Raw genomic sequence first — 24938 nt, 5'->3', positions numbered from 1 at the left:
ATATCAACAGCACAGCAGTTATCACAACCACATGATTAAGCCAGTGGTAAAGATGGATAAAGTGGATCAGGGTCAGGTCAATTAAAATCAGCCCAAGCCTTATTTCTAAGGCTCTGCAACACAGTTGCGTGCAATGCATGCACTATGCGGTCCTGGTGTTGACACTCCTGGAAAGAGCTGAGTCTGCAGTGCATGTATATTTGCTAAGCAAAAAAAAACCATCAAAAAACCCTTACTGCACCATTCCCAGTCAATGGGGCCAGTTCAGCTCCATTTGCTGCTTTCTGACCTTTGCTAACAACTCTTCTCCTGGCAGAAAATTGCCCACATGCTATTTTTTACCTTGAAATTTTCTTTAATGCCAAATAAAGGCTCTAAGTGACCTCTGTCTTCTCAGTGTAGATGACACGTCGAGCAGGGCTGTGCCAACGAAAGACCATTAGAAAGCACCATGTATCCACACTGGGACAATTTATTCTACAGATGCTTTGAACCCGAAGTCAGACCTCAAATATGTGATGCTGTGGGACATTCTCCAGGCAAAATAAATATTTTTCAAGTGGCTACTAAAAAAGCCCGTGATGTAGAGGTGAAATGGTCTATGTGAGCCAGAGCTCACCTTGCCCAGGGACAGTTTCATACCCAGTTGCTAATTTGCACACTCAAGCATTTTATTTCTGCCTAGACTCTCTGTGCATACCCAGGGGAGTTTTACCCAAATTCAGCGCTTGCAAAGCTTTGGAAGCCTGGAACAATGTCACCTTTTGGTGACTCCAGAAATCACAAATTTTAGTGCAGAAAATACTTGCTGCTTATGTCCACTGGTTTCCCATAAGCCTGGTGTAGTGCTGCTCAATCCCACAGGCTCCTGAAAGCCCTGAGCGGTGCTGGTACCGTGCTTGGCAGCTAATGGTTGCTTTCCTCTGCCAGTCACTATTTTGTAAAGAATATTTTTGCCAGTTAACTGTGACTAATTTGCTTTCATCTCTACAGTATGGATGCAGTCAGGGCATCTCTGAAAGGTGGTACTTAATAAAAGAGAACATATTGATGAACTTTCCTCCCCAGCCAAGCCCTGCACTTTTCCCACAGGCTCTGCTGCAGTGCACATACCCAAATGACCTTGGGATTCGAGCTGAAAAACTGCTGTTTTCTCAATGCCTACTTGGCTTTGGGGCAGAAATTCCATCACTGCTCTCATGGCAAAGCTGTGGAGGAGTGACAAGGGACGCCGGTGACGTTTCCGTGCATGGAGCAATGAGTCTGTAGCATGTCCTGCATTCACTAAGCAGTGCCTAGCACGAGTTTGCAGCCCCCGCTTTCAGGGCTGCTGGCTCCCCTGGGCTGTTTCATGTCACCTTGCTGGGGTGGCTGTGACAGCGCAGGGCTGGAGGAGCGCCCAGCCTTCCCCGTCGCCGCAGGCAGGGCTCCGGCGTAGCTAATCCCCTGCTGCCAACTTCCACAAACAGTGTCCCTCTGGTGTAAACACAGCTGGGGAAAGAGAAGAGGAAACTTTATTTTCCAACCATTTGTGGTAGCGTTCATGCCTACAGCCCCAAGGGCTTTCTCTGCTTACATGCCAGAGCAAGTAATAATTTTACATCGTAAAGGTAATAATTTTGCTTTTGTAAATTTACATTTACAAATCAATTTTACATTGATATAGTGTTTTTCATCTCCAAGGCTCCCCGCAGACCTGGCCTGTGATCTGGGGATGGCCTCACCTAGGCAGGTGAACTCCAGTCATGCAGAACAAAACTGTGGTCCTTGGCTCTGCAGTGGTTTTGGAAACACCACCTGCCCACTCAGCGCCTTCTGGGCAGCTTGGATTTCATTGCACCCAGGGCTGCACGAGGACCCAAGGGATGTTCCTCAAAGCTCATTCTGGGGAGTGGTTCCACCTTGCAGATTTGCCTTTAGCTAAATGGGTGCGACTTTATGGGTGCTCCAGGACTGGAGTAGCTGAAAGCTCTGCTTTCTCCAGTATCAGAGAAGCCCTGCTTGGCAGGGAGGAGCAGGACTTTCTGCCCCGCTGTCCCTCAGTGACATGGGCTGCCATGTGCATCACCGATGGGAGAGGAAGGCAGGAGGCAGAAAAGCAGTGTAAGACATGGCCAGGTCACTAAAAATAAGAAATGAAACCCTGAGCATGAGTTTGCAGGAGCTGAAAGCAGGTGTACGGTGGACCAAACAAGTCCGAAAAGCCATCGGACAACACAAGTGAGTCACCGAGCAGCAGCTTTGTGAGCTGGAAAGGGGGTTCCTAAGCTGAGCAATTAGGTCTTTTTTAGGTTAAAATAAACATTGTTGCATCGGCTTAAGACTGCAATCAAAGCTGGAGATCGCTTTCCAGTTCCACGAGCTGAGCTCTATTTTCCTTCGATCTTATCGTCGGAGCAACGACCCCGCCCGGGCTCTGGGCTCCCGAAGGAAAGACGAACGGGAGGCGGCGGGGGGGAGCATTACCGAGCGGCATGTCTGGGCTCGGGGCGGCGGGAGACAGCCCTGCCCGCCGGGATGCCGCGGTGATGGGCGCGGGGCAGGGCGGGGCGGGGGCGGCAGGGGGCGGGCGAGCCCGGCCGGCGGGCCGGGGCGGGGCGGGGCGGGCCGGGGCGGGGCGGCGGGCGCGGAGCGGAGCGGAGCAGCGGCGGCGGCAGCAGCATGGAGCGGGGGCTGCGCGTCTTCGGGGACCCCAAGGTGAGGGGGCGGCGCTGCTGGAGGAGCCGGGGCGTGCACCGGGGCTGAGGTGCTGTGCTCCCGGCGCTGGGAGCCGGGGCACGCACCGGGGCTGGGAGCCGGAGCATGCACCGGGTCTGGGTTGCCGCGCACCGGGTCGTGCACCGGAGCCGAGCCGCCGCACGTGCAGCCGGGGTGAGAGCCGAGGCGCGCCCCGGTGCTGAGGCGACGCGCAGCGGGGTGGGAGCTGGGGCACGGCGGCTAAGCCGTGAGGCTGTGCCCTGAGGCGTCACTCGGCGGTACCAGCCGGGGTCTGCGCCGCCCCGGCCCGGTGCTCCCCGCAGGGACACGCAGGAGCTGCCCCGAGTGTCCCGGGCATCCCGCACGCCCCGCCGCCGGAGCGGTGCTGGTCCCGGCTCCCACCCGCGGGGACATCCCAGCGCCTAGCCAGGGTCACTCCGCTCCTCCGGGCTGGAGATGTGCTGGTAGCCGGGCTGGGCATAAGGCAAGCCCTGAAGTGTCCAGCACTCCAACCGTTGCCTTGGTCTACTAAAACAAACCTTTTCTCTTGTTTGTTCTCTTTTGGGGTATTTTTTTGTTTGGGGGTTGGTTTTGGGGGTTTGGTGCATTTTTTTGGTGTGTTGGTTTTTTTTTCTTAAGCATTTAGTTCAGTTATTCCTCAGATAGCTGAGATACCATCTTGGTGACTGCTGTCAGATGGCGCTCCGGTCTTTTGCTCTCACCATGTGCTGTATAAATACATCTCAAGTAGGACCATACAGTAATGTGTTTGTTAATCAGATTATAAAAACCATTGAGAATGAAGAAGATGAAACAGATGTGGTTAGCAATAACTCTGTATCTTGCTGCCTGCGCTGCAAGACAGCTCAGCTCTTAGGTTGTGGTATGGGTGAGCCGACTTACAGGGAGCAGGTTTTCTCTGCCTGGCTGCCTTTGGGCTCTGGCGCTGACTACCAGGCAGGGTTAGGCTCTTGGTGGGCAGTGAGGGGCCGGCACAGGGGAGACCAAGAACAGTGATGTGAGGGTCGCAGTGGTCCCGCTCTGGGAGAACCCAAGTGGTGGCAACTGCATGCGGCTTTTCCAGGGAAGAAGATTGCCTCCAAAAACCCAAAAGGGTTTTTTTTTGCTACTGTTTGCATTCCCTACCACTCCCAAACCGTTTATCTCTCAGTTTGAGCTCGCACCAGGGAAGTCTAGCGTACTTGGAAAAGCCTGTGTGCACGTGTCTGATTGATGTTTCGTTCCATCACTACACGAGGTTTCCCTCTTGAGGAAGGTGACCCATGCAATAGCAGGCAAACCTCGATACCGAAATCCAGGGAGCGTTGACATCTGCTAATGGTTAAAGCCTTTTTAAGGCTACTTCAATCTTGGGAGCTGTTGGCATTTCATCAGCTCCACTAAAAACAAAACTGTTGATTCACCCCAGTGATTTTAAACTTTTGGCTGAGAGAAGCAAGTTAAATTCTTCTTTCACATAGGCTTCTTCCTACTTTTGCAGTGTGTGGGGGAGTGAGATGCTGAAGAGAGAGACCTAGGAAAAACCATGCAGGGTTTGACTGCTAAGATCAGGCTTCTGTTGTTTGGTTGCCGGCAATTACGAGACTGGTTTTCCTGAGTCAGGCAGTCCCTTTCAGTCCTGTGAACCTGCTAAGTCAGGCTTGGGGAAAAAAAAAAATGGGTCTGAAGTCAGTTAATGAGCCCTATTCATTCCCCTGGACCCTCTGCCATTGGGAGCGGTCAGTTTTGTGTTTTAGAGACGTTTCTGGTAACTGGAGCAGCTTTGAGCTCCAGCTGAATGCGGGGCCGGGGCTGCCTCCACGTTTTTCAGGAACTCGCTGACTCCCAGCAACTGCAGCAGATGAACAGGGAGCTGCTGGGGCTGCCGGAGGGCAACTTTGAACCCTGCTTATCGTAGGCCATAAAAGGACAGAAAAGACTGCTGTTCCTTGGATGCCGACCATCAGCCTCTTCCCTCTCTGCTCCACAACCAGAGTAGAGACCGTGTCCTCGCTCACTGCTGGCTCCTCTCCCCGCAGGCCAGCCCCAGCTCGGGAGCTTCGGGATACGTGGCTCTCTTCTCCTGTGGCTCCTGTGTGCCTTGAGCTGTGTTGTGGGGAGCAGGATGGGAATGGGGGCTTCTGGGGTCAGGCCCGCACCCTCCCAGTAGCTGGTGTAGCTCTGCTGCTGGATGCTTCTTTACAAAATAAGCATCAAGTAACACTGGGCAGGGGTCCTGCAAGCCCTCCCGGGGCACGCTGTGTGTGTCACGGTGTTTCGGGACCTGTCCCTATCCAAAGGGAGACAGGTATCTCCAATGTGCCCTTCGTACCTGGGAATTGGGAGATGGCCAGAACTGGCTGTAGCTGCATGTGTCCTGTCAATGGTTAGGAGAGAGCCTGGTGACCAAATCTGGATGGCACCAAAGGTGCCAGCTCTGCTGTGCTGGCTGTACCTGGGGAGGTTTGGGTGGGCGTTCCTGCTCCCTGTAACACTGCAGCCTCCCCCTGCTTGAGACAGACCTGCCCATCTGTGCTGAGCTGATAATACAGGCATGTGCCTTGGGTGCGGAACTTAAAAAAAAAAAAAAAAAAAAAAAAAAAAGTGATCCTTATTGTAGGCAGTGCAAGTGCACGAGGGTGTGCTGAGGATGATTTTTTTCTTTGGCTCACCTGCTTCTTGCACGCAACCTGACCCCTGACCTGCTTGGCATGGGTCAAAGCCTGGTGCTGCCGAGGCTGCATTGAGCTCAGCTGTACCTTACACAGTGAAGTGCGTACTCATTCCTTCAGTAATGTGGTGCAGGCACACTCTCGGATAACCTTCCCGGATCCACTTGTCAAACGCGATGGCAGTAAGAGGCTGGCTTGGTGCTGCACGAAGCGCAAGGACTCTGTTTATTGCCTCGTTCCAGCCGTGTGCAGGTGTGAAGTCTGCGATGGCTCGGAGAGGGATGTTGCCCTGCCGCCCCGTGGGAGCCGTCCCTGCAGGAGGGTGACACAGAGCCACCATCACCTATTAACAGCACCAGGAGCCTCATACCGAGGTCGGTGGAGGTTGAGTAGTTGGTGCCAGGAGGAATGGTACTAAACGCTGCTTAGCACAGGAGCATCCTCCTCCTCCTCAACCAAACCCATGTATCGTACGAATGTTTCTCTAGAAAGCACGAGTATATCTTGCAATAGAGCAGTGTGTCGTGTGGGCCTTGTAGTCTCTCACGTTTCTCTTTTAAAGGCTCAAGCCTTAAAGCATACGGCAGATTTGTCTCCAGAACGCACTTCTGGGTGTCGTCAGGTTTGAGCATAATACTGTGCCCCTTCCACTTCACATCCCTCTTGATCTGCTCTCACCTCTTCCTTCTAAATGTGCGTTTGTGGTGAGTTTATGATGAGGATAATTTTGCTCCTGACAGTGTGCTTTCTTTGGGGAACATAGTTCATTCTTTTTGCAGTGATTGGCATTTGTCTTATCTCATGTTGAATTTTGCTCTCTATTAACATTTTCCTGCCATGTGTGTCTAACAATTGACAAATGACAGCTGTAATCACTCTGTTTTTCAGTTATTGAGATCAATAGAGTGAACTTTAAATTATCACCTTTTAATGTGCTGATAAATAATCCTGGGCAAAGTCACTGCTAAGGATTTTAAAATGATGCAACTTCAGCAGCTGCCTGGATTATCTATTAACATCTGCTGGAAACCATCAAAATAAGAGGTGAGGTTGGTGTTACTTTTACCGTGGTGTTAGGGCTGACTTTGTTCATTATATATATTGAAAAAAAGATCCTGAAACCACCTAATATGGAAATTCCCTCAAGTGCCTTAGCTTGGATGGTACTTTTTATGCCACATAATGGGCAAACTGAGCAGTTAACTGCTCTGCCATGGTCCGCTGAGCAAACCGTAGAGTAATAGAGAAATTCTGTTGGGTTGACTGTAGCTGAAAATACTTAGAACGTTGGGTTAAATTTTTCCTCTTAATTTCACTAATTGAAAATAATCAGACTTGATCTTTGAATGGAACATACTTGTTTGCAGTATCTCATTTTGTGTTTGAATTTATTTTTGAAGCTTATTAAGTTCCAAAGAAAACATTACAATATTTTCAGAAGAGAAAAGTCAAGCCAGAGCCCTTAAAACTTCTCCTTTTTTAAAGTCTGAACCAACTTGCTGATATCTGTGCTAATGAGTCACGTGCCTATGTTTCTGCATAAAAATGGAAAGCGCTCAGTTTGCTCCGACAGCCTTGTTGGATGTTGTCTGTGCTGAGGATGCACAATTTATGGCCAGTTACATCTTTTGAACTCTTCCCTCTGGATTTTGATAACTCTTTAGTGAAACTCAGAGACTTTATTGAATCGCACTGTATTTTTTTTTTGATGCACTGGCCAGTGGTCAGTGAACTCACTCTCAACTGCAGTGCTGAGGAGGTGCAGGAGCAGGGCTGAAGGGTGGCTACACAAAGGTGTTCCTGAGGGTCCTCGCTGCAGCTGGGGAAAGAGAAGAGCTCCTGCCCCAGGAAAGCATTTGAGAGCTCTGCTGCTTTCTCCTTCTTCATCAGAGCAAACGTTACCACATCCAGCTTTGCTGTGAAAAAGGAAGGCATTGCTGGTTCTGGCGTGGCTGAAGGCTCCTCTCTGGTGCTGGTGCAGCCTGTGGTGCCATTGGGGTCCTGGGCAAAGTGTTGAGATCCCTATTTAATCTGTGTGCGCAGGCTTCCCCTCCAAATAAACCGGAGGGTTTGAGGTGGGAGACCACATGTGTGTGGACCTCTGCGTGCCGAGGAGCAGAGCCCTGGAAGAGGCGCGGGGCTCCTGCGTTCGCCTTATTTCTGCTTGTTTGAGCATCGTCTCCTGGAGCCGCAGTTCAGAGAAAACTCTTTCATCTTTATCTGGGTACTTTCCTTGACCTAAAGCAAGGTCGTGTTACCCACTTGTATCTGGAAAAGGCTTGTGCTTTGTTTACCCAAAACAAACACGCAGGAAGAGAGCTGCAGTGTAATCTGCAGCGCGAGCAGCCTCCCACAGAGCTGGAAACCTGCAGGGTTTGCGAGCAAGGCACCTGGGGGAGCTGAGCTGCTCGCTCTGAGCAGCTGCCTCTGCTGATTGCATCCTTATCTGGGGCCAGCTCTTGGCGGACACCCTTCTAGGCACACCTTTACTTCTTCACTTGAATGTCCTTTGGTAATCTAAATAGCATAGACTAGTTCTCAGCTGCAGAAAACTACCCCCAAGCACTGATCTTGAGGAACCCTCCAACTTTTTGGGTTGAGCAGCATTGCACAAGAGTTTCTTAGCACTTAGTTTAGGTCCCAAAGAAATGCATGGCAGGGGAGGAAGAGCCTCTTGCTGATGTTGGAGAGGAACCTTGCTGCTTTACAAGCACCTTGCCTGCAGCAGTGGCAGAAGGAGGTGGCTTGCATGGGTGAAGGACACCACTGAACTTGCTTTCTCATTGAAGGAAGTGTCATGTTGGGATGTTCTTGCAGGAAACGCTTGAGAAATGCTTGGAGTGAGAAGACCTCAGTAGGTTTGGGTTGCTTGGGTTTTATATCCAGCACGAGTGAGTTTCAAGCTTGTAACTCCATCAGAAGGTCACGAGGGCTGTTGAAAACCTCAAGGAATGGAGCTTGCATGGTTTTGAAATAGGAATCGGAGCTCAAGAGTGGAAAATGTGCCAGGCGTCCACATCTGGCAATGTGGATCATGTCCGTAGTCTGTTATTTTATTTGCTGCTTCTCAGGACATTTGGTCCTCATAAGCAGGATTGCATAACTCAAGGTGGGGGAAAAGATCAGGATTTGCCCTTTTAAAATCTTCATCCCTGTAGATTCAGATGGTGTCTTAAGGGTAGGCGAAGTGACGGGGAATCTTTTTACAATCTGCTAGTAGGGATGTCAGTGGGGATATTTGTGACCCCCGGGCCAGCTGATTGCAATGGTGCAGGATCAGCAGCTCGAGCTGCCTAGAGCTGCGGGGGGAGGTGGGGATGGGAGCGAGCTCACAGGCATCAGTGCACATCCCAGAGATGGGCACTGCCAGCCCTGCACTGGGAGCTGGGCCAGCGGCGTTGAGCTCACATCAGCTGCTCACGGATGCTTCAGGGGAGAGCAAAAGGGTCTAGAGGTGGACAATTACGCATTGCCCTGCTTGTATGGACCGCTTACTCATTTTTCTTCCAGCACCTCATAGTTGGTTATTGTTTGATACATACCCTGATGCCAGAGGGTTTGTGGGTTTTAATTAGTAACCCTGGGTAGTTTAGTTATCCATGCAATTATCCAGTCCTCTTCTGAATCCTACTCAATTCTTACCCTCAGCATCCTGCAGCAATCATCTACACAGGAAGATTTGCACAATGTTATAACTAACAAGAACTTTGTGTATTAAGTTGCTGCTCTAGAGTTTCATTAAAAAAATTAAATACCTATTTTGTAAGCTATTCCGTTGCTTAAAAGAAAACAGTTCTGGAAATATGAAGATCTAGCTGAAACGTTTTACAGCTAATATTTTCCTTCCCAGTTCGACTTCCAAATTACATTTGTCATGTTCCTCCAAAAGGCTAATGGAAAAAAACTCGCTTTTGCTTTTCTGGGGTTCTTTCTCCAAAATCCATTGTTTCAGCAATAATCGGGAAAGAGAGTTTCAGAGTGAAGAGATCTGAGTTACTGTCCCATTTTTAATGATTCAAAATTTAAGTGTTTTGGTTTTGAAATCAGCTTGTTAGCTCTATGGGGCAACTCTTGTTCTTTTTATTTTTTACAGCACCTTGTACCATGGGACTGACTCCATGTGTAGGATTAGAAAGCCTGTAAGCTCTGATAATACCAAGTAATTAACAATGTATCAGAAGCTGATCCTTGGAAGTGAAGTCAAAGTTTTTGTGTAATGACTCTTAGCAAATTAATTGATGCTTGGATGTCTGTGAATTCAAGAAGGAGCAAGCTGGAAAGCGAAGGTGTTTGGGGTTTGCTTTTTTCACTCTTCCCAAACTCTAAACCATGCAAGCTAAATAAGGATAGGGCAGTTCCTGAAAATTACTGGAAACAGAATAGATTTCTAAGGATCCATTAAATGTGTGAGCTGCAGCAGCAATAAGAAGATATTTGGACAATACTTAGATATTGAAAAATAAACTATATAATGATGGTATTTTAAGAATGTATTTGTGCTTCCCTGTCATGACTTTGTCCCCGTATTGGCTGCATTTATACCTGCGTTAGCACCAGCTGCTTATCTCTAAACTTTTGCTGCAGCTCTAAGAGTACCTCACCGATTTCTCTTTATCCTACTGCAGGTAGAGCTTCACGTCCACCTGGATGGAGCAATTAGACCAGAAACAATCTTACACTTTGGCAGGTGAGTTGCAGGGGGAAGAAAGCTGTGGGAGCTGCAGTTCAAAAGCATCGGATCCCCTTCTGCTTGTCCAATTCTCCGACAGAAGAGCTTGTGCTGGCAGGCTGGGAAAGCTCTCTCCTCCGTTGTGCAGGCAGCAAACCTGGCTGGTGCTGGTCTCATCTCTGCACAGATGGGTTCTGTGGCCGCACGGTGCGAGAAGATGGAGCACTTCCCAAAAGGCAGTGCTGCAGCGGGGCTGCGCTGGTAGCAGGAGCGTGAGCGAGGTGGTCATCGGTCCTGTGAGCTGGGCAAGCGAAGAGGAGCCACCGTGAGAAAAGGACAGAAGATGTCTCATAAATAGAGGTGTCTGCCTTTGAAGTGTACCTGGGAAGTGGCAGAGTCAGTGTATTCTCACTTCTTTTTCCACATTCCTAATTGCCAAAGCAAGTAAAATGAAAGCAGGCTGGGAGCTGCTTCTTGGTGGTGCCGTACCACAGTCTTGGGAGGAAAAACCAGCTTGGGTGCTCCTCCCTGCCCTGTGGCTGTGTGCCTTTGAACTCCAGGCTGTCTGCCTGGTGCCAGCAGTCAAGGAGTCATGCTCCTGTGAGGGTCACCCGAGAAAGGACTTGGCAGTGACTTAAACAGAGGTTGTTTCCTTGATAGAGCCCACATGCATCTTCTTGCTTCAGTGTAGCTCGTGTGGGAAGCACCAAGGTGAATGATTAACTGGTGCGAGGACCTGGCCCCAGGGTTGTAAGCAAAATAAACTGAAGACTTCTTCCAGCTGTCACTATTCAGAAAGCTAATGGAGACTAGCAAATACCCTCAGATCAAGAAACTGGCAAGCTTAAAGATTTCAGGAAATGGCTTTTAAGCACAACTCTGGTACTTGTGGGAGGAAGTCAGTTCTGAGGAGGATAGGAAGTGGTTCTGGCATCCTGTGAGCCCAGCACACTCCAAGGCAATGCGATCCTACGGGGAAATACTCTTTCTACAGCAGCTTTTTCTGCAGCGAGTGGCCATACATTTTGCAGTGCAGTCAGAGTAAAGAAGATGGATCAGAGATGCCCATCTCATTCGTTGCAGGATGTCAGGGTTCCTGCTGGCCCTGCCTGTGCTGCTGGTGGGCTGCAGGGCTGGAATACAAGTCCCAATGGACGGAAGAGTCAGTCCTGACTCCCTGGGTCTCTGCTGGATCCCTGCTGCCAGCAAAGGACAAATGCTGGTGTAGTCCCCCGGGAGGGTTGTAGGAGCCCTGAGGCCTGGGAGGCATCAGCCATCTGAGGCTCCCATGCCTCTCCCTTGCTTAGGACTGAAACCTTCATTGCCCAAGTGTGTGCCGAGTCCTCTCTTATTTTTAAACAGCCCTGGCGTCCCCTGGGGCTGGCAGCCCTGGGGTGCCACACTTGGCTGGGGTGGAGTGAGTCTGTGCTATTCATGGGCTCTAAAACTAGCGCTCGCACAAATATAAAAGCAACAGGGCACTGCAGGAGACTGTAGGGGACTGCCTTAATAACCTCACCCTGGACACAGAAAGCTGCTTGTGGTCTATTTTTAAAGGTAAAGAGCTAGAAATAAATTTGCCAGGTGGTGGCTGACCACGTACAAATAACCCGAAGCTGCTGGGATGCACAAGTCCCCTTGGGCAGTGGCTGAACTCTGCCATTTTTAGAAACTTTGGCTCCAATTCTGTCAGGTCTGGGTCAGGCATTGCATCTCCCCTGCCCAGCCAAAGGGTTTAGAGCCATGGCAGACCCCTTGTGGGACTGGGTGTCCCCAGGAGAGGTGTCCTCTCCGCGGTGGGACGGTGTGCGTGGTGCTACCTGTGGCTGGAGGTAGCTCTGGGCAGGATGCTGAGGTGCCGGCAGGCACAAGCATGTTCCCCTGGGGCAGCTTTGCTGTGGGAAGGCTCCCACCTACCAGATGGGTTGGATGGGACAGCAGCAGCTCCCAAAGCCGTGTTGGCAAGATCCACCAGAGCCCCTCAGCCGGAGACCTCACTCTAGTGTCTCTGCTCTGCAGATTATCCCAAAGTGCTGTTGCTTCTGGCTGCGTGGAGGCAATCCTTCAGGAAGCACATGAAAGAGGTCAGGGAAATGACTTTGCTGTAGGGAGCTTTCCCTGGGCAGGTAGAGGAAGACATGGGCTGGTTCCTGGAGCAGGGACCAATGTGTCAGTGCCATGGAAAGGGCAAGGCGGGGAGGAAAACCTATGCCTTGGCAGTGATGAACATCCCCTGCCGAGTGCCAGCAACTTAATCTGTGCAGACTGCATGTGAAGGCTGAGCGTGGGGCTGGTTTCCTTCCTGCGTGAGCAGGGAATGAGCAATGTTTACTGAGCCCAGGAGCAGGGTCCTTTGGGCTGCTTCCCTGCAGATTGCTCATCGGGATGGTTGCTGGCATTGGGACACTAAAGCTGTCTGTGGTGTTTTATCTCTATTAGCAGAGAGATCCATCGATTGGCTGTAATTCATCGTGGCAGGAAAAAGGATTAAAACCAAATGTCTAGTTATTATTCCTAATTTAGGTTGGCATGTGCAGAGTAACAGGGTGTGGGGGTGGTAAACCTGCCTGGGAAGCATGCAGCATCCTTGGCTGGCAGCCCCCTTGAGCCTGGCTGTCACCCCACTGAGGACACATCCACCCACCCAGGACTCCAGGTGCTCCAGGGACAAACAGCCTTTTCCCTCTTGGAAGCATTTAGGTGGGCTTTACCATCTCCATCCCTTTGGTAAGAGCAGTTGTTGGGACTGCCGTTTTCTCCTGCGTGGGAGGTGTCCCCACCATGATGTTGGGCTTGGAAACCAGCTCGCTCGCAGGAGCTGCCGGCATTAAACACACGAGCCATGACACTTCTGCATGCGTGATCCTGCGCCTGGGAGCATCTCCACAATTTCTAAAGCATTTTCACCTGCATAAATGGAAATTAACTTTTCTAAAGAATTGTCAATTCTGCTGCTAGGACTAGGAGCTGCCAAGAAATAATCCAGAGCCCCTTTAGATGAACTCCTCCTTAAGCTTCAAATGTGCTCTGGCTGTGTTCCTGCTGGGTCAGTCTGGGCTTGTATTTCGATTTGTTTGTGCTTTGCCTGCATTTTGGATTGCCTTCCTCCCTGCTGAGGCTCAGGGCTGCATCTGCGAGATTTTGGAAGGACAACGTGTGCCATATCTTTTCTGTGAAGAAATGGAGGCTAATGCTGCCAGCTTGGGATGCGATTGCTCTATGAAATGGACTGATTAAAAATGCAATAGCCTTCCCCATCAGTAATATGTGGCTTCATTTCTAGGAAAAGAGGGGTTCCTCTCCCTGGCAGCACTGTTGATGACCTCCTGAAGCACGTCAGCTACAAAACACCACTGACACTTACACAGTTTCTAGAAAAGTTTAATCACTACATGCCTGCCATTGCGTAAGTACCCTGCATTTTACTTCTTCCTCCTCAACCCTTGGCAGGACTCCTTGGCTAAAGTTGCTCAGCCTTGGAGGTCACCTTGCCCATCCCCAGTGTGCCCCGAGGGTGATGAGAGCCGGTGATGGGTCCCACTACTGTCCCTTGCAGGGGTGACCGTGAGGCGGTGAGGAGGATCGCCTACGAGCTCGTGGAAACGAAAGCAAAAGAAGGCGTCATCTACGTGGAGGTCCGGTACAGCCCTCACCTCCTGGCCAACTGCCATGTGGATCCCATCCCTTGGGGCCAAACCGAGTGAGTGATCCCGCTGTGCCGGGGAGCCGGTGGGTAGCCAGTTTGGCACGGAGAAGGCATGGCCCACGCCGGTCAGCTGGCGCGTGTTCAAAGTTTGGTGTAACTAAACCTTCTCTCTCCTCCAGTGCAGCGAGCGCCGGCATGGTTCCACCTGTCTTCCCCATCGATAGCATTTTTCATCTTATAATATCTGTGTGTGCTGCCATGTTTTAACATCCCTTGCTTTGGGCACCTCATTCTGCGTGTGCAGAGCGGCTGTGCTTAAACTTCTGGCTGAAGCTGTTCTCTGTGCGAGGGAAAGCAGCATTCATATACGGATTGCTTGCCTGCAAAATGTGAATTTGAGCTCGCAGAGACAGTGGGCAATGTTGGAGCGAGCTGGTGATCCGATCCCTTCTTTACATGTCATCCCCTCTGTGATGTGTGCCTCTGATTAAATCAGTGCTGGGCCTTGTGGCCCCTTGCAAAATGTGCTGTGATGGGTGTTGAGCCCTCGTGCTCGTCCCTGCCCAGCTGCAGGCAGTTGTGTGCCCTAATGAGATGCTCTGGTAAAGAGCAGGTTCCTCTGCTCAGGCAGGATTGGCATCCAGTTCTCTGAGGCTCTTCTAAATCTTACTATCATCTTTGCATGCTTTTGTGCCCGACATCTGGTAGATCTGGGCATGGCACGGGTGTAAAAGGTGCTCTTCAGCTCTGGGCGGTCTCGTCGCGCTCCTCTGGATGTTAAGGCGAGTGGGACCCCGGGCAGCCTGGGTTTTGCATGGGGTGTCCCGTAGGGATGCTGGGCTGGACCTGCGGCTCCTGCCTGCCTCCCTGGCGGGTGTCCGGCCTCTCACTGATGGCTTTTCTTCCCCTGCAGGGGAGACCTCACTCCAGATGAAGTCGTTAACCTCGTAAATCAGGGACTACAGGATGGAGAAAGGGATTTCCGCATCAAAGCCAGGTCTATTCTATGCTGCATGCGTCATATGCCAAGTAATGTATTGCAGCTCCCCTGCTGCTCTGCTCCCCTTCCCTGACGCGTGGCGGGAGGTGACGTCCCCTGGGTTCGGGTCCCTGCAGAAATGCGGGGAAAGCCCCGGTCCCGTGGCCCTGGGTCCGATGCCACAGTGTTGAGAAGGAGTAGTTTTTTTTCTTGGTGGGGGTCCTCCCCTCTCTTCCCTATGGGGAAAGGGTGTGCTGGATGTGAGAGTGGGCATCTGTGGGTACAACCAGTATCTGAAAGGTCTTGCTAGAGAGACAAAATGGGCTCTTCTGTCCTCTCCTGGGGGAGGTCTCATTTCTGCTCGTACCTCGCTCCCTGCCCAAAGGCTGGAGCTCTCCTTGGGCCAGTTGAAGCCATTGCCACAGCAAACGGTTGCATGTGCCATGACCATTTGATGGGTCCAAGAGCGGACAGTCACAGGAGGAGGACCAGGCATGAGATCTCACACTTTCCCTGCTCATGGTCATGCTGCTACAGCAGCATGCTCCTTCATTAGCCTAGACCGTGGGTCAGCCAGAGAGTCCTCTGGCTGCAGTCTCTGCTGGTTTAAGCTGAAAACACAAGTGAAATATACTTAAGTCACATAAAGAAAATGTTTCCTATAAAATCAGCAGCTCTGAACTTTGTTGGTAAAAGGTGCTGTCACCCAGAATAGGAAGAAAACCCAATTTCCAGTGTTTCATTGGGCTGCTGAGTTCTGTGAGCATCTTCCTCTAGAGAAAGATGCAGTCAGAGCAAGGTTGTATGACAGTAGCTGTTCTATGTGAAGACTTTGTTATGAATATCTTCATATCTCACAACAGTTTTATGTAGGCTTAGCAGGGTAGATGGTGGAAAGATTTTTGCTAATGACTACATGGTTAGTTTGTGTCTAGAAGTGTGAAATACGATATTTTTGGAAACTGGGAGATCTGAGAGTGGTTGTTTTTTTTTTTCCTGCCTGCACATCAACCCCAAACAATACTTTGAAAACTTGACCTTTAAATTTCTGGTTTCTAGGAAGAAAACTTTTTTCTTCGTAGAAACTGGAAAGCTGTGAGGCAGTGTCACACTTGTCTGCAGTTATGGTCCCTGCCAACACACAAGTGGTAAAGGCAGAAGGTAGTGGGAGCACCTTGCACAGCAGGAGGGATTGCTTGTGCAGACATCTGAGTTGGCATTTTTATGCCTCTGTCCCAGGGCACCAACTCTTACCCGGAGCCAGTGATGCACTTGATACAAGAGTCTTTAGTGCCACATTCGGGATGTGTTGCAACAGTGGGAAGCAACCCTATAATTTATGAAGTGTTGAGAGAAAGGCAGAGATGCCAGCCAGAACCAGCACATATTAAACTTGTTAATAAAATAATGGCTCTAATCTGGTGAGTTGGAAACTGGTGAAAAAAGAAGATTAATTTGCACGTTTTCTTATGTGTTCATCGATTTTGGGGATTCTACATGCACAGCAGGTTCCTCTTAATTATTAACACTACAGTTTATCTCTGTTTCTTGGCCTTTTTGCTGAGGGTAAGTGCTGTATGAGCTAGTAGATGCACGTCCTTTCTCAGAGGTTATCTATCCTGATCAGAGATAACTGTGAAGAAGTTGTTGGTCATTTGTTACTCTCTGTCTCACTGATGCCAAAACAATAAAACTTTGCGAGTGTTAAAGGTCAACTTTCAGGGGGCTGACCAGCTCCTTCCCACGAGGAGTAGCATCCATCATCTTGTCTGGCGTAGTCGAGGATGCTCTGAGACAGGGCAGGGCTGACTGTCGTACAAGGGCCCCCCAGAGATCCCTCCCAGCCCAAACTCCTCCGTGATACAACTCGTCTGAAGGGCCAGTTCTTTCCTTCCTCTGCCCTTGCCCAGCCCTGGAAAGCTCAGGAGTGAGTTGAGGGATTTCTCCCACGCACCATGTTACAGCACATGGGCTGTGCAGTTCAGCTTACCTTGGGCCAACTGCAGTCACCACTGTGTTCAAGGTTTCTTTTCTGTTTTCTTTTTATTTTTTCTTTTTTTTCCCCTGCCAAAAGTGAGCAGAAAAAAACCATGATGAGAGCAGCTTTATACCTGGTAAATGAATTTGATTTCCATTTGATTGACAATGAACTAATCAGTTAGCAGCTTTTATTTGCCTGAAGATGGCAGACCTTTCTAGGAGTTTGTTAGCTTCCTTTTTGAGGATCAAATTTTAGGAAAGACCAAAGAAAATAGCTCTAGCCTTCTAGTTATATGACCAGGATTTGTTTAGAAAAATGCTGAAGGTGCATCTCTTACCAATGCTTTCCCCTGAACCCTGACGCTCTCTCTTCCAGGCTGGTCTCCGGAGGTGGTGGAGCTCTGCAAGAAGTATCGAAACAACTCTGTGGTGGCCATCGACCTGGCTGGGGATGAGTCCCTGAAGGTGGAGAATTCCTCCGAGCATAAGAAGGCTTACGAGGTTTGTTTAATAAGCTTCTTAAAAGCAACTATGAGAAAAACATGCATTGAGGGGACTTGCATGAGTGGACACGCAGTATGTTTCTCAGACTGCAAACAGCTGGGACAGCTTAAAAATTCGTTGCAGCTATTAAAAACATTCTGTTAAATAGCAAAAGTATTTGTTTATATTTCCTAAATGATTAATGGCAGGCATCATTGTTTAAACACGGCCTTAGAGCTGGAGCTCAGCCCACTACCCCGTTGCACTGAATGCGATGCGAGTGACGTGGAGCCCACATCCCCCCGGCAGCAGCCTGCTGCTCTCGGCTGGGGTCGGCTCCTGGGGCTTGGCGAAACCACAGCCGAGGGTCAAGAGACTGGCCTTTCCAGCCTGGCAGAAATCACCCGAGGAGCAGGGAAGCTGCACATTTGAAGTGCTTTTATCTGATCATCTCAAATGCAAACGCTGGAATGGCTTCAGGAGCCTGATCCGAGACTCTCACCAGACCTCAGCGCTTTGCAGCGGCTCAAAGGGAAAGCTTCGCGGCTCGCTCATCTTTGCTGGTGGGAGTTTGGGGTTGTTGGTCCCCTGCATCAGTGGGAGAGGAGGTTGTGCACCATCGCTGCCAGAAAGGACTGTGGTTTGCAAGCAGCGCTCAGGTCTGATACAACACGGGGCTTTCTCAGAGTCTTTGCCCCTGTCAGCAGGAGCCGATACAAGGACTGCCTGTGCTGCTGTGCCATGCTGGATGAACTGAGTAGTAATGAACTGAGATGCGGGCACAGGGTTTTATTAGCTGACGGGCAGGTGCATCTCATCCTGCCCCGGTGTGCCAGCAGTACCCAGGTCCAGACTCCTGGGTCTGAAGGATGCGTCTTGTCTCTGTGCCAGGGGCTCGCTCAGGCTCTGAGATGCTGAAGCAAACCCCACTCCCATCCATCGGCCCCTCTTGGCCTGCGTGGCAGGGAAGTACATCCCCATAAATACTGCTGCTATGATCTGTGGGGTATGTAATGCATCCAGGGAAATTGGAGAGACTTGTGATGCCCTCAAGCAGGCATGTTCTGGCTGGGAGCTCTCGGGGCTGCTGGAGGGGAAAGAGCAGATAATGGTGAAAACTCAACTGTGGCTGCTGGCTGTGGAGGAGCACTGGGAAGTGTAGAGCCAAGGATCCTAGGACCACCATGTCCAAGGAAGCAGGGATCCTTGGAGGAGAAGCCAAGGGAAGCACCATGTGTCCTCGGACAAATGGGTTGAAAAAGAGATTAAAGCACTCCAGGGAAGACATGCCCACGGATGGACATTAGACACAAGCTGCCTCCTGGGTGGAGGTGCTCAGGCCTCAGCAGCCAGGAGGGTTAGTAGCGAAGGGTCCCACCACATGTGTTCTTCCTGACCCCTCTGATTGTATCCCTGGCTCCTCTTCGGATAGTTAGGGATGCCTGTCTTGGGAGTGGAGGGGTGAGAGTTTCTGGTTTCTCTTCATCCTGTGTAGAAACAAGTGGGAAAATCTCTGTCTCTCCTCTTCGTCTGGTACTCCAGCCAGAAGGCTTTTGTTATTTTGAAAAGTGTCAAAAAATAGCTGTTTGGGAAAAACCAACACTCACTTAAACATAGGGAGCACAGAGTGCCTTTCAGGTCGATGCGCATAGGGCTTTTCTGTAGACTTCCCAGGCAGACCCTGGCCTGACCTTTGCTGGGCCTGGGCGTGCAGCACATGAGAAGCTGAAAATTAAGTAACTGAAAAAAAATCATGAGTGAAAAGTCCTGAAGAAGTGCCCAGGAAGAGCGTCTGCTGCAAGATGGGGCTTGCAGCCTGCCTGCCACTGCTGGCTGGGTGGCTTTTCTCCAGCAAGGCAGGAGCCAGGCTTCCCTCGAGGCTGCATGGTTTCCCAAAGCCCAGGTGGTCTGTGGCTGACCTGGCAAGGGATTTCTGAAGATGCCATGGAGAGCATCTCGAAATGCCCCAAATCTGCACCAGCAGGGTTCTCCTGGCTGGGCTGCCTCTGTCCCCAGCCCCTTACAGGAGGGAGGTGCTCGGTGTCTGAGCATTGCTTCATCTCTGCCCTGGGGGCTTTTAAATTCTCCCACTTGGCTGTAGCCTGCCAAAAAGGTAGAAGTTTCAGAGACAGGAACGCCTGCAGGGTTGGTACAGAAGGGCAAGTAGGTGGAGGAAAGAGAGCTTCGAGCTTGCTGCTGTCGGGACAGGAGACAGCAGTGAGCTCACCCGGTATTAAAAGACCCTGAGGAGTCTGGCTGGGCTCCAGGGGAAGGTAACCAGGCTTTCAAAGTTTCTCTGTGTGTGGCATTACTGAGCTCTTCTCTCACAGCCTGTGCTACAGCAGAAAGCATGCACATCTCGGGGCACAGGGCTCGTGATTTGGGGGCTCTCTGCACAGAGCCCTGTTGCTTGCTGTGCCCCCGAGAGCGGTGCCAGCCCAGGAGTTTGCTGACCTTGCTGCGGGTGATGGGACAGGAGTGTGTCCTCTCTTGCTTTGCAGGAAGCTGAGAGATGTGGGATTCATCGCACCGTCCATGCTGGGGAGGCTGGCCCGCCTGCCATGATCAAGGAGGTACGAGGGGCTCCTGGCTCAGGGCAAAGAGAGGGGCATGGGTGGGAATTGCCCCTGCATACCCTGCACCGGGGAGAGAGGAGCCCAAGTCCTCTCCGTATTCATAGCAGAGCAAACACTGGGGACCCAGGCAGAGATGTGACCTCGACGGCTCAAAGAAGGATTTCCCCGGAGCTGACTCAGTGGTGTGGGCTGTACCTGTGGCGGGCAGGGATCTCTGGGCAGGCAGGAGTGAGGTGAGCTGGTGCTCAGAGGCTGTACGTGGTTTTCCCGTGTTCTCTAGGCAGTTTATCTCCTGAAGGCTGAACGCATTGGCCATGGCTACCATGTCCTGGAGGACCCTGAGCTCTACAAGGAGCTGTTGAGAGCAAAGATGCATTTTGAGGTAAGGATGTGTGGTGGGAGGTTGACAGCCACGTAGCTGCTGTCCGAGTAGAAAACCAGCCCTCGCTTGGGCTGTGCTACAACTAGGGACATGACCTGACACCCAAGTGCTGCAAAAATGGTGGGGACACCTGGCTGTTTGCTGGGATCTTTGCTGTGAGGAGCACTGGAGAGCACAGCAGCTTGCAGGAGGCGTGTAGCAGAGAGAAATGGATCCTGGTCTGGCTGAGGATAAATTTTGGAGGGCTTATTCACTAGTTTATATGCCTCAAGCCTGCAGGCTTCTCCTCCCATTAAGCAGGCTGCTGTACCGGAGACTGTCTGGTTGAAGGGTGGAAGTGCCTGGGAGTTATTGTGCGTGGGGAAATTTCCTTGGCTTTTCCCCAGAACGGGTGTATCCAACTAATATATGGAATATATGTATATACTTAATGCCAATGGTTTCTTAGCTGTGGCTGACACATGGCGGGTAGCTGACTGGTCATGGGAAATATCCCACTGGCTCCTGCTGCTGCCACGCAGGCTGTGGGCTCTTCGCATCCATGTCCTGGGACGTGCAGTGCTCCTTCAGAGTAGTGCTGAGGGGCAGCTGTGAACAAAGCTCTAAACCTGTATCTGGCTTTACCAGTGTGCTTGGCTATCTGCGTACACAGCTGGGGTTCAGATCTGTGTGGTTGATTCTGGTTTTCATGTTTAACTCCCCCAAACAGGTCTGCCCTTGGTCCAGTTACCTAACTGGAGCATGTCTTCCAGACTTCGGGAAACACCCTGTAGCACAGTAAGACTTCTCAATTATGTGCATTCTTAAATAATCAGGATTTGGGTTGACTATAGGTGCTTTATTGCTTTACAAAGGTAATGCACATCTAAGTGCTTAGGAAAATGTGGTACATCCTCGCCCTTCGGCACAGAGGGGCCTGATGCAGCTGGAGGGGGTGTGGGGGTCCCTCGGGGAGGCTGTCCTCTCCCTCCTGCCCCTGCTCTGAGCTGTGGGGCACGAGATGCTGCACACCGGCCATTAGCCCTAGTTTGTGGCTGAGAGCTGAGGTTCCTGAACCTCTAAGCAAGAGACACCCCGATGCTCTGCTCCTCTCTCCACCGGAGAAGCAGAGCGGTGGTGAGACAAGCCGAGCCCTGTGTTTGTGTCCAGCAACGCAAGCTGCAGGGACAGCGGCGAGGTCTTTGCTTTTACTGCATTAGAAGTGCATGACCAGTGCCATATCCAGTGTTTTACCCACCGGTTCAACCTGATTTCCTTACAGGTTTAGGAAGGATCGTGCTAACTATTCTATAAACACGGATGACCCCCTCATCTTTAACTCCAGTATTGACAAGGATTACAGCATAGTGAAGGACTACATGGGCTTCACTGAAGAGGAGTTCAAGAGAGTGGTAAGTTGGCCTCAGCTGGATGCTCTGCTGATGTCCTGGTGCAGCCCAGAACAACCCGCTTTTTTTCTTTATAAGCTGAAGAGTGTTCAATGGAAATCTGAGCATCCTGCACTGGCCTTGTAAGCGTGAGGCTGAGAAGGGCTGCTGAGCTGGCTGGAGGGGGATGCTGGGAGCGCTGCGGGGAGCAGGGGGATGTGAGGGCAGGGTGGGCTCTGCAGGGGCTGCATCACTTGGGCTGACTGCTTTGGGCTTTACGGGGAACAGGTCAGAGTGGAAATTGTCCACTGATGCCCTCACAGCAGGTCTTAGCAATAAAGAAGGAAGGTGCCTGTTGCTTTTTTTTCTGCGTTTGGAATTGCAGGTAGGTTATGGCAAGGCCTGGCCCTGAAATCAGCAAGAGTCAGAGGGTATGGAAGTGCTTGCAGTTTTTGCACATATAACATGAGTATGCGACAACTGAGCTGGAAACAAGATGACGTCTGGCTTTGGTTTTGGCACACACAGTCATTTATGTGTCTTGATTACATCTTTGATTTTCTAATTATTCACCCAAGACAGAAAGACAGGATAACTCTTGGGAGTTTGACTTACCTGGTTACCAAGCAAACCTTTCCTGGTTTGCATTGAGTCATGCTCAGCACTTTTGCCTGTGTGTCTCCAGAGATACTTGCTTGGATTGGGAAGTGCAGGATGCACTTTACAAGAGAGTGTCAGTCCTGCTCTCAGCTCTGGCTGGAGGAACAAGTCCCTTTCCCCTACAGACATCACTCTCTGTGTCTGGAATGGGGAACAAGGACAGCTCTGAGCTCTGGGATCCTGCTGCCACCTGTCTTCTCCTGCTCTTGCAAAAGCCACATTGTTCCTGTGTAATAAAAGGAAGGTCCCTGTGCAAGATGGACAAGCAGGTTACATTGCACAGCCAGGCTGTGTCCCAGCAGCGGCGCATCAGGCTGGATGCTCTGCTGCTGTGTCAGGAGAGGATCTTGTCCAAAGGGGAGCCGGGAGTGTAGGGACAGGTCTAAAGCACATACCCTAAAAATGCCAAAGTATATCAAGACCTTTGCTTTGTGCCTGCCTTGTTCCTCTTGGGACTGTTGGTAGTGATGGGCCAGAACAGTTGCCCTGTAAATTGAGGCCGTGGAAGTGACTCTTGGAGTGAAAACTTTACACTTTCCCTCGCCTGCTGCTGCTCAGAGCCAGATGTGTGGATGTGCACAACCACGTGTTCATGTCTAATGGGTCTTAATGTCTCCTTTGTGTTCCCCCTCTGCCTCCCCAGAACATCAACGCAGCTCAGTCCAGCTTCTTACCTGAGAAGGAAAAGCAGGAGCTGCTTGACACGCTGTATGAAGCCTATGGGATGGTCCCCAGTGCATCGTGAGCCATCCCTGCGAGCCAGCATGGAGCAGTGGCCCTTCTTCATGCATGCTTGACTCTCCTCTGTGCTAGTGGGAGCACCGGGAGAAGGTGCCCAGAGTCAGTCTCTATTACTGGCACCCCTGTGTTAACCCTTACAGTGCTAAGCAGAATCAGGCTATCACATATACCTACCTATCACTCCCACAAACTCTCTCCCAAATGGATATCCAGCTTCCTATCTTGTTGTGCAAGCAGGCTGAAACTGCCTCCTGGCCTGACTCCCTTCTCCATCTGCCAGTCTTTCTGTGCTGCAAATGAGAACAGAAGAACCTCCCCTCCTTTTTTTTTTTTTTTTTTTTTTTTTACCCTCTTCCCCTGCTTTATCTGTCCTGCCCTGCTGACCTGCCTAGCCCTTGTCTGCAGTGCAGAAATAACCACGTTTAACTGTGACTGTGGCCTGGGTTAATCTTCACCTTTCTAGGAAAAAGGTTTGTTAGCACTGGCAGGGAGTGAGCAGGCACTTCAGAAGCAGAGGCTTTATTCTCATCCATGTGGGTAGGAGGGTTTGGCCCCAGCTATATTTACCCAGCATTAGTCTTGTACTGACAAGACTGGAACAAGAACAAGCTGGAAGCTGGTGCTCTTGCCCATGCACAGGTCTGAAGAGCATTTAAAAAAAAATAAATTTTTTTTTTGCATCCTTTCTTGGACAAGGACTCCTGTGTATCAGCCTCCCAATGTCTGCTGCAGAAGTGCACACCCTGGGTTCAGGCTGCAGCTATGCTCGCAGCTGGCCATGACCATGCTCACACATGCGTAGGAAGTTGGAACATATTTTTACCATTTTGGGCCAAAATCTGCCTTCTGGGACTTTTCCTGGTTTTGTACTCATCCGGGAGAATTCCTGTGAACTGCAGCTTGCTCTTCCTCTATCTTTGTTTAGGACTTGGAAAAACCATGATCGATTGCCTGTTTTAACTATTGTGCCCTCTTCCTGACCTGACACCATTAAAACTGAGTAAGTAAGTTAATAAGCTAGGGCCCAATGTGACATACTGACTCATGTCCCATCTAAATTGCTTCTCTCACTCAACCACGACACTGGCTAGAAGACAGATCTTCAGTTTGGTGGAGAATTTATACAGAAATATTCACCAAAACTCCTGAGTGATTTTGGTGCATTATAGTGTTTTTACTTAATATGCAACAGAGCTGTGCGTCCAGAGAAGAGACCATCATTTTCTTACGTGAGTGTGTGGTGTGCTTTAACATCCCAGGCATCTGCCAAGATGCTTACTCCAAAGATACTGTACCAAAAAGTTGCCTTTGACAAGGGGCCGTGGTCACCATTACCATTGACATTGTGTGAGACTGGTCCAGTCTCATCCAGCAGCGACTGCGTACTGGGAGTATTTCCATTCTTTCTGGGCTTCCATATTTGTCTTCTGAGTAAAATACTCATCTCTGAAGTACATGGTGCATATATACACACATATATATGTATAGCTAGATAGATGGATGTGAGAGAGTGAATTTCTTACTTTTATAAAGCACATGCTAAAGCATCACTTTTAAGAACATGAGTGCAGTAAGAACCAGGCTTTTTTGGGTAATGTTTCTCCAAAAATTCTGAAGGATTTGCTTGTTTGGATTCTGGACGGTTGATTGTTAAACTTGTTTAATAAAATAACAAATTTATATTAAAAGATAAATCTTCTTGCCTTTCTGTTCAAGGGTAACTGTTAGGAACTGTGGTCCACAACGTGAGCCATCGTACCCCTGCTAGAGCGCGAGGGTTAATCGGTAGGTGTGATGGGGCTTTGGCAGCCCGATTCCTGCCTTCTCCTGTTGCCAGGTCAGAGCGCTTTGACAGCCGGAGGGAAGGTAGCCCTGCTCCCTTGCTAGGCGGGCAAGCTGGCTTTACGGATGCAGGTTGTTCCAACCTCACGTGTCCTTTTCCCTTCAGTAATCAAAGGGATGCATATCACTGCTAAAAGCAGCAGTGCTATCACTGTGTACTCTCGTTTTTTTTCTGGCACGTATCAAAAATAGTTTACAATTTTTTTTCCCTGTCTCCTGAGTTTTGTACAGTTGGATGATGCTA

General features: G+C 50.4%; 1 protein-coding gene and 1 long non-coding RNA gene across 3 annotated transcripts; one reads left to right on the top strand and one right to left on the bottom strand.

Moving 5' to 3' along the window:
• Positions 1–2610: 2610 nt before the first annotated feature.
• Positions 2611–24540, top strand: ADA (adenosine deaminase). 2 transcript variants are annotated; one of them, XM_030010196.1, is made up of 11 exons: positions 2611–2697; positions 9995–10056; positions 13322–13444; positions 13595–13738; positions 14598–14713; positions 17020–17144; positions 19628–19699; positions 19983–20084; positions 20794–20861; positions 21346–21475; positions 22755–24540. In XM_030010196.1, exons 1-11 carry the CDS (start codon positions 2662–2664, stop codon positions 22854–22856), a joined length of 1080 nt encoding a protein of 359 aa, XP_029866056.1. In that variant the 5' UTR covers positions 2611–2661; the 3' UTR covers positions 22857–24540. The 2 variants fall into 2 exon arrangements, with proteins under 2 accessions (XP_029866056.1, XP_040978618.1); XM_041122684.1 differs by lacking the exons at positions 2611–2697; positions 9995–10056 and adding an exon at positions 10073–10434.
• Positions 13404–16917, bottom strand: LOC115339764. Its single transcript, XR_003922826.1, has 2 exons — positions 16654–16917; positions 13404–15274 (listed from the first exon to the last, which is right to left on the bottom strand). It is a non-coding gene; the product is annotated as an uncharacterized LOC115339764 (long non-coding RNA).
• Positions 24541–24938: the final 398 nt, after the last annotated feature.

This window comes from Aquila chrysaetos, chromosome 3, assembly GCF_900496995.4.
Source record: "Aquila chrysaetos chrysaetos chromosome 3, bAquChr1.4, whole genome shotgun sequence".
Classification (NCBI taxonomy): domain Eukaryota; kingdom Metazoa; phylum Chordata; class Aves; order Accipitriformes; family Accipitridae; genus Aquila; species Aquila chrysaetos.
Note: the sequence above shows the minus strand (reverse complement) of the source record. Positions and strands in the feature narration are given on the sequence as shown.

What these genes read in the sequence shown, in the direction of transcription:
- ADA (XM_030010196.1), top strand. Translation starts at nt 2,662, where the DNA reads ATGGAGCGGGGGCTGCGCGTCTTCGGGGACCCCAAG. An exon ending in ATCCCTTGGGGCCAAACCGA is followed by an intron (nt 13,739 to 14,597) that starts GTGAGTGATCCC and finishes CTTCCCCTGCAG; the next exon opens with GGGAGACCTCACTCCAGATG. An exon ending in CGCCTGCCATGATCAAGGAG is followed by an intron (nt 19,700 to 19,982) that starts GTACGAGGGGCT and finishes CGTGTTCTCTAG; the next exon opens with GCAGTTTATCTCCTGAAGGC.